The sequence below is a fragment of the Giraffa tippelskirchi genome, chromosome 8 (genome assembly GCF_054371585.1).
Source record: "Giraffa tippelskirchi isolate mGirTip1 chromosome 8, T2T-mGirTip1v1.2.pri, whole genome shotgun sequence".
NCBI lineage: Eukaryota > Metazoa > Chordata > Mammalia > Artiodactyla > Giraffidae > Giraffa > Giraffa tippelskirchi.
Genome location: NC_137282.1, coordinates 73,602,095 through 73,610,387, shown reverse-complemented (window position 1 = coordinate 73,610,387; position 8,293 = coordinate 73,602,095). Strand labels below are relative to the sequence as shown.

At 52.5% G+C, this 8,293-nt stretch overlaps 1 protein-coding gene and 1 long non-coding RNA gene across 23 annotated transcripts in view; both read right to left on the bottom strand.

The window, feature by feature from the left end:
• Nucleotides 1-2,552: 2,552 nt before the first annotated feature.
• LOC145516286 (uncharacterized) lies at nt 2,553-6,192 on the bottom strand. The gene is made up of 3 exons (XR_014061261.1): nt 5,863-6,192; nt 4,360-5,118; nt 2,553-4,194 (listed from the first exon to the last, which is right to left on the bottom strand). It is a non-coding gene; the product is annotated as an uncharacterized LOC145516286 (long non-coding RNA).
• Nucleotides 6,193-6,431: 239 nt separating this feature from the next.
• The window catches only part of ARHGEF10 (Rho guanine nucleotide exchange factor 10), a 61,341-nt gene continuing 59,479 nt past the window's right edge, over nt 6,432-8,293 (bottom strand). For 13 of the 22 annotated variants that reach the window (XM_081517437.1, XM_081517438.1, XM_081517441.1 and 10 more), the window contains one exon: nt 6,432-8,120. In XM_081517437.1, the coding sequence (XP_081373563.1) occupies nt 7,609-8,120 (512 nt within the window). In that variant the 3' untranslated portion in view covers nt 6,432-7,608. The remainder of the gene's footprint in view (nt 8,121-8,293) is intronic. The other 9 variants (XM_081517428.1, XM_081517432.1, XM_081517427.1 and 6 more) reach the window with 1 other exon arrangement.

Here is an 8,293-nt window from a genome sequence, read left to right as displayed (position 1 = left end):
GTGCAAGGTAATGATTAAATTTCTATAGGCACGGAAGGCTTACGTCTTTTCTTTTTAAACATTTTGCCTTCCTCAGCCTTCACCAGTTAAATGTTAACGTGCCCTTCGGTTTTCAGTACCAGAGTTAATGCCCTGAGACCATCCTTTAAAAGATCTTCGTTTAATTACTAAGCACAATACATCAGGATTTGGGTTAAAGGAGGCAGACAGAGAGCAAACTATTGGGAAATAGCGTCTGTAAATCATCAGTTAATTCTAGCGGATGCAGACCTTTGGATGCTGAAATAACTCCTATCCTGCACCATTTTTATTTTACCCAACTGATGTCAGGTATTTTAGAATCTTCTGGGGTTGTTTCAGTGCATCTGTTTACCTTTTTACATGGAGACTGCATGTAACCAGCTTACCCTACACCATGATTTGAAGATATCTGAAGGAGAGTTTAAATGCATCCTCTCCCTGCATCTTCTCAAGAGGAACCTGGGCCTGACCCATAGCCTCACAGCACCATCTGGCTTCTGCGCCCACCTGTCTGCATCAGCCTCCAGGGGCCACCTGGCCTTCCCCAGCCACAGGTGCCGTCACCACCCAGGTGGCGGTCTGTCCTCTCCACCACTCTGCCAGCTCCCAGAGATCCACTCATAAGTCATATTAACTTTTCTCCCCACTGGATTTACAATGCTTGGCATATACTAGGTTCTCAATAAATGTTTACTGAAGGAAGGAAAAAATAAATGAATTAACTTGAAACACCCATGCAACCTCTATACCATCTGGTAGAGAAGCAGTGTGGGGAACCTCATTGATTTTCAGACTGCAGATGTTTTATTTTATTTTTTACTTTTTGACCACACCATGCCACATGCGGGATCCCAGATCCCCAGCCAGGGAATCTGTGCCCTCCGCAGTGGAAGCTCAGTGTCTTAACCACTGGCTCGCCAGGGAAGTCCCTAGATGCTTTATTCTTTTAAGAAAATGCACTCTGGCCCCAATGTGATCAATGGAAATTGCAGAGAAACATTGCATATATTTAATTAGGAGTTCATTCAAATGCCAGGGACCTCCAGATTTCCTGAAATTGAACTTGGCGTATAAAAATGTCAAGAAGCACTAGCTGTCTCAAATATTTTTCAAAGACATCTATTTCTAGAGTCTTTCAAGAAAACTATTTTGCTATTTAAATTCTCATGGCTCAGGGAAAGCCTGCTCTTGATGGTAGACTTCAATTGTACAAATATATCACGGTGCAAAAGTGTGCCTGAAAAACAGAACTAAAGCTCATGGAATCATCCTGGGCACGATGGTTAACAGGCCCCTGAAGGGACCCAGATCCCAGGCTGGGGGAAGTGAGGGGAGCTCAAAGCCACATTTGAAAGCTTCCTGGAGAAGTGGGGAGAACAGGACTTTGGAATGTAGGTGGTGGGGTTTCTAACACCAGTTTCACCACTGCAAGTACTGTGGATTTTGGAAAAGATCCTTACCCTCCGTGCTCACTCTCCATCTCTGTAAAGTGGAGTGTGACTGTCCTCCCTGGGAGACAAACCAAGATGCTGGCTACAATGCACTCAGCACCGTAGGTTGTAATCTTAGGGGAGGAAGACTCACTCTTGTCACTTGTCACTGCCGCTCAAGGTGATTTCTAGCAAATACCTTGGCCTCCCCAACTCTGTGCTCCTCCATAGAGTGTGCATCGTACGTGGAAGAGGGGGTGGCTGGTAGGTCACAGCCACTGATTCTGAGCCCTGAGTGCTAGTACCAGAGAGCAGGGCATTTTCCCTTGAATAGCCCTGAACATTTTCCTTTTAACAGCCCTGAGTTCACACGCTCCCCCAGCCTTCCACAAGGGAAAAAAAAGCAATTAAATTCCAGTAGCTGTCAGGAATTGATCCAATCACTACAAAGTACTTTGAGTCTCTTGGCATGAAAAATTAATTAGAATATCTGTGTGTTGGCGTGGAAACCGCATTCTCTGGTTCATTTAAGAGTTCTGTGCACATTGTACAAAAGGCAAGCCCTGGTCCTGGTTGCTTCCCTCTATTCACCCAACCCCAGCCTGACTACTCCCTTCAGCTCTGTTGAACTCTGTGCATCTCCATCCTTTCGTGAGCTCCTCCGTGAACAGGGGGCTCCTTTCTTCATGTCTGAGTGTTTCTGCCTAGAGCCTTGTGCTTGGAACAGAGGACGCTGCCAAGCTCTCTGGAGCAGTGCTGACTCCTGACTGAACAGGGCGCACACAGGACTGTGCCCTGGTCGTGCCAGTGCAGTCACTTCACACCATGCACAGTGCCTGGCCCATGCTAATGCCCCCGCTATCCTGACGTCAGTATGACAGCAGAGCCCATCTTTGTGGCCTCATGTAACAGTCAGGCATTGCTGACTCAGTGATCCGGTGACCTCACTGGGCTGAAGGCCTCTCTCTCATCGCCCTGCACTCTGGCCTGTGTGGACACTCTGGTCTGCGTGGACCACGTACGCTGTCACGCACACACCTTTTCTCAGCAGACGGCAAGCTACCCGGAGGCGATAAATCCTCGTCAAGCAAGTAAATATTACCATCACTAAATGGCCAATATGTTTATTAGTATCGATCCTAGCAAATATTCTTTTGGAAAAGAAATAAAAATTTTAGTTATTTTAAAGTATTTTCAAGGGATGAATTCATAATGTTCGAGCAAGTTATCTGCAATTAAGTATGACTTTGCATAAATCTATGTAGTATATCTATATGTAAGCACAGGTACAATTCTGCAAAATACTAGGTGTAGAGACACACACACACGTAGGACCCCAGGAGGTGGGGACTCCTTCCATTTTACAGCTGAGGAAATTTAACTCTCAGAGGCTTCATCATCTCTTTCATTCTGTGTGAGGTGGAGCAGGAATTGTAGTTCAGCCCCAAAGCCCTGGTTTATGTTCACAGTGAAACACCACCCTTCCAAATGACTGAATGAATCCATGCTTCAGAGAGCAAATCAGGAAGGCTTCAGTTCAGTTTATTCAGTCGCTTAGTCATGTCCGACTCCTTGCGACCCCATGTTCTGCAGCCACCAGGCCTCCCTGTCCATCACCAACTCCTGCAGTTTACTCAAGCTCATGTCCATTGAGTCGGTGATGCCATCCAACCATCTTATCCTCTGTCAGCCCCTTCTCCTCACGCCTTCAATCTTTCCCAGCATCAGGGTCTTTTCAAATGAGTCAGCTCTTCGCATCAGGTGGCCAAAGTATTGGAGTTTCAGCTTCAACATCAGTCCTTCCAATGAATATTCAGGACTCATTTCCTTTAGGATGGACTGGTTGGATCTCCTTGCAGTCCAAGGGACTCTCAAGAGTCTTCTCCAACACCACATTTCAAAAGCATCAATTCTTTGGCACTCAGCTTTCTTTATAGTCCAACTCTCACATCCATACATGACTACTGGAAAAACCATAGCCTTGACTAGATGAACCTGTGTTGGCCAAGTAATGTCTCTGTTTTTTAATATGCTGTCTAGGTTGGTCATAATTTTCCTTCCAAGGAGTAAGCGTCTTTTTATTTCATGGCTGTAGTCACCATCTGCAATGATTTTGGAGCTCCAAAAAATAAAGTCTGTCACTGTTACCACTGTTTCCTCACCTATCTGCCATGAAGTGATGGAACCAGATGCCATGATCTTTGTTTTCTCAATGCTGAGCTTTAAGCCAACTTTTTCCCTCTCCTCTTTCACTTTCATCAAGAGGCTCTTTAGTTCCTCACTTTCTGCCATAAGGGTGGCATCAGGAAGGCATACGAGAACACAAAGCCACACTCGGTGTAACAGGAATTGTGTGTGAGAAATGAAATCAGTGCCACCTCCTTTCACTGCACTGACTCTGCCCACCCCAGACGCTTCATGCTGAACAGAGACCAACCTTGGGGCATGCACGCCCTTAGGGAGGGGGCTGGTTGCGCGTCTTGAGAGGAGTCTTCCCCAAGTTGTCGTCCAGCTCATGACTCCTGGTTTATGATTCATGATTCCCCACAGGAGGGTCAGCAGGCTTGCCCGTGACTCGAGAAGGAGACAGAGCGGGACGAGAATGCTGTGGCCAGGGAGCCGGGCCAGCCCGAAAACCCTGGCTGCCAGAGGAACCCAGGACGTGCTGCCTGCAAGGGGGTCCCGGAACCGGGCCGAGTCCTGCCGTCACCGAGGAAGCAATGTGAACAATGGCTTTGATGACCTGCAAGGTTACACAGGACAGAAATGCAAATTGAAAGGCACCCTCTGTGTTGCCTCCCTGCTGGTCATAGAGTGACTGCAAAACAGTGCTTAATTTTTCAAGTCATCTCTACATGAAGGCCTAATGAGTAAACCTCCAGAGCATAAACTAAATAAGAAGCGTTACCTATTAGACACCAACTGTATGCCAGGCATTAAGTGAAACCCTCCACCCGTTATTCATCTGAATCTCCTGGCAACCTCATGCAGAAGCTCCTACTGCATACAGATGAGGAAATGGAGGCTCTAGAAGTAATGGGCCCCTAGCTGGACGTCTGGCGAGCACGGTGGGAGAGCCTGCACTCTCACCCCTGGTTTGTGCTTCTGGGAAACTCACTGCCATGGGATGCAGACGCTGGCACGAACTTCATGCACCAGCAAAGTGGCTTCCCAGAGTTGTCTGCCCGCGAGTCTGGACGTGGGATGGGGTTTCTCCCGGGGCTGGGGTTGGGGGCAGAGCCCGGGGCACAGTGGTCAGCCTGATGTCAGCCGTGGACCCTCCGGAGCCACGGAATCTGGATGGAGAGGCTTCATGTCCCCTCTATCTGTGTCCGAGGAGCGCCGGGCTGAGTTTTTGTGGAAGCCAGAGTCCTCGCCTGATGTTCTCGTAAATCTGGATGCGCCTAGATCGAACTTGCTTAAAATACGGAACATTAGGGGTCTCCCGCCAGGGCAGGTTCCTCTTTCTCTCTCTTGGCCGAGTATGAATCCCAATCTTCTTTAGGCTATAGATTTATCACTATCGTACATCTTACTTAAAGACCAATTTAAGCAAGGGTGTTTGAACGTGGGCCCTTTGCCTCTGTTTGCACCTGTTAGTCTGCGTAAGAAGTTCCGTTTCAGGACCTAAACAGGGTGTTTTTATACTCCAGTTGGAAAAGCAGTGCTGAAACAAAACAGACCAGTGAGAAGTCAAGGACATCTGAGAACAGAACGGGAATCCTGTATGTTTGTACCAGAAAAGACATCACGCTGTGCGATGTTTGCCGCGGCCGCACAGAGAGGAGGAGGAGCCTCCAAGACCCGGCCTTGGCCCGGGAACTCGGGGCGCCCTGTGCCCCGCGGGGTCTGTCAGCATCCCTGGCCCCACACTCGCGACGCCAGTGGCACCCTTGCCCCCGCAGGTGGTCAGCAGACTGCTCCCCGGCCCCCGGGTGGAGGAGGCACTTGCCCCGACTGAGAACCACTGAAGCCAGAGCAGGAATCCCGTATGTTAGCTCCAAAGAAGGAAACCAACAATTATCTTGGATGAGCAGAAGAAATATCCCCCGTTACGTACTGATGAGAGCATCACACTGTCGCCTGCTCACCTGTAGCAGGTGTCGCCCTGACACCTCACCTACCGACAGCGAGGAGGAAGCCTTCCTGCCTCTTCTAGATGGTTGCCGCGTTCCCTCCCGGGGCTCCCCTGGCTGTGCACCGAGGCCCGGCCCCCCTGTGCCCACCCACCACGGCCGGGCAGGCCTCCGCTCTGCGCGCCCCCTGCCCTCCCACCCACGCTCCCCACAGGCTCTGGCTGCGCTGTCCGGCAGCAAACACACCCCAGCTGCTCAGGAAGGTCACGTCTCAAACGGCAGCCTACACGCTGGGCCGCACCGCAGACAAGGAGGTCCGTGTGAGCCTGACTTACCGAGGTCCTCTGGATCCAAGTGGACGCATTGGGGATGGAGTTCTCAGCTGGACAGTCATGCTAACCAGTGCTCAGTTACTGCCAGCGAGGTCAGCTAACACAGAGGGCAGGGCTCCGGGATCAGGCTCCGCGGGCGGCTCTCAGGTCTGTGCCCCTGGCCCTTTGCCTGCTTCGCGCCCTGCAGAGGCTCCAGCCCTTCCCTCGCTCCTCCCGTGAGTCCAGCCCTGTCGTCCCAGACCTGGTGGGTGCGGGAAGGCTGGCCCCAGCCCCTCTGCCGGCGCCGCCTGCAGCACCGGGGCACCACCCACCCGCCTCCCCGCGCCCCGGCCTGACTTCCTTCCACGTGTCCACATGATGTCATTAAAAATAAAACTAGAAGTTCTAGACTGCATCCTTGGGAGTCTCTCAGCAGCGACTCGGGATTCAAAGCATCCTTCTACAGGGACCTTGCACCGCTTCTGGAATCGACATGGGGCCCGGCTGAGCTGAAAGGGACCAGCGGGCTGTCCTGCGAACCTAACGGTCCACTCTGCATTTTACGGGAACAAAAGGCAACTCACAATGTTGGATGCTGTATTTTTAAATAAAAAGACTTTATTTATGGAGTAAGATAGCAGCTAGCAGTTTAGGGAAACCTGGGGAGATATTACTTCACATGGGGGCACATTTGCACCTGGGAAAATATTTGGCTAAGTCACAAAATTAGCATCTTTAGTCACCTGTAAAGTGCCGAGACATCTGTCTCAGGTGAATGCCTGCGCTGTTTTTTCCAACCATTCAGTCAGCAGAACATCGATAGACAGACACACGTGGAGTACAGCAAACCCCAGGTCACTCGCTGACGGTGACCGAGGCAGGCGGCCCGGGTGCCCAGGCTGTGCTGACCGAGGGCCCTCCCCCTGTGTCCTGTGTCCAGCGTCAGCAAGGCCGCCCCTGGACCAGCACCACGCATCCTTCAAGACGCCTCCAAAGCCCGACAGTGCTCTCGGTCGACAGGAGCAAACACAGCAGGAAAGGCTGGACCGAAAGGCCGTCCGCCCGTCTCCGCTGACACACAGACACGCGCATCTCTGACGTGGGTATTCTGGTGTCGACGCTTGACTCTAAATGTTGACAGGAATTGAGCATTTTGGGTCAAAGCAAACATTATTTGTGAAATGTTACACGTAATATATTGACTAAAACTTTGTTAATTTTTTTAATAGAAAATGGCGATATAAAAATACTACTTTGTTAAAAATATACAATACAGGCATTATACCACTTTGGAAAACCCAGCTCAACTCAGAAAGCAAACACCACCACCTGGACTGGTATATTTTAGCCAGCTTTCTTCATTGTTACAAAGTCTATTTTGGCGTTAAAGGATATACAATATAAATAAAAGTAGTGAATCTGAATCAAGTAAAACTGCTCTGAGAATGTTAATAAACCCCTCCACTACCGCACATGCGGGACTTCCTGTGAGTTCTGAGTCTGCGAGCTCTCCAGGTAATGGGTCAGACGTGGAGTACCCTCCGGGGACTCCCACAAGCATGGACACGGCGTCCACACCCCCAGCTCCACGAGCGTTCACCCCAGGCTCTGCTGCGTGAGGAGGAGGGGTTGCTGCCTGGAGACGCCCCTAGGATGGTATTGCACATTTTGGCCCCAGAGACAGTCAGGGATCGTCCCCAAGCAGTGCGGCCGCGGCGAGTCTGCTCAGGGTGTCCGCCTCGGCGGGAAGGCCCCAACGGTGCCCCCAGCTCACACGTGCAGCAAGGGGATCTGCCAGACCATGAGGGATGAGGCCAGCTCCTCCGGCCGCTGCGGCCTGGCCTTCCTGCTCACGCGCCGGTGGCCCTGGCCCCCGCAGGCCACCAGCACGGAGCTGGCCCTGGGCCTCCGGGCCCGCCGGCCTTGGCCAGGGGACGCGCAGGGCAGGCGCGGGAGGTCCTGGCCAAGGCTCTCCTCTGGCCGCGGCTCCAGGGAGCCAGAGCCCTGGGACGGGGTTGGGGACCCGGACGAGGAGGAGGCGTCGCTGCCCTGGGTGACGAAGCCCGGCGAAGCGCCCAGCCAGATGGCGTCAGGGCCGCCCCGGCCCGCGCAGTGCCCGGGCCCCTCGCCAGGGGGCGCGTCCCGCTGCTCGTCGTCCTGGGGGTCGGCGCCGGGCGGCGGGCTGTCCCTGGGCCTGTCCTTGTCGGCCTTGAGGGCGGCCGCGGCCACCACCAGGAACTTGACAGGCCCATGGTGCGCGTGGTAGGAGACCAGGCCTCGTCCTGCAAGTGAACAGCGTGAGCTCAGCCCGCCCGGCAAGACCCCGTGTGCCCCGGCCACCCCGGCCCCCCGGGGACGCCTCGCACGCGGCGGCTCGGAAGGAAAACAGCGCTCAGGCCACGTTCCCCTGGACTTCCAGTTACTCCAAGAACGCTCTCAAAACCACAGTCTAAAG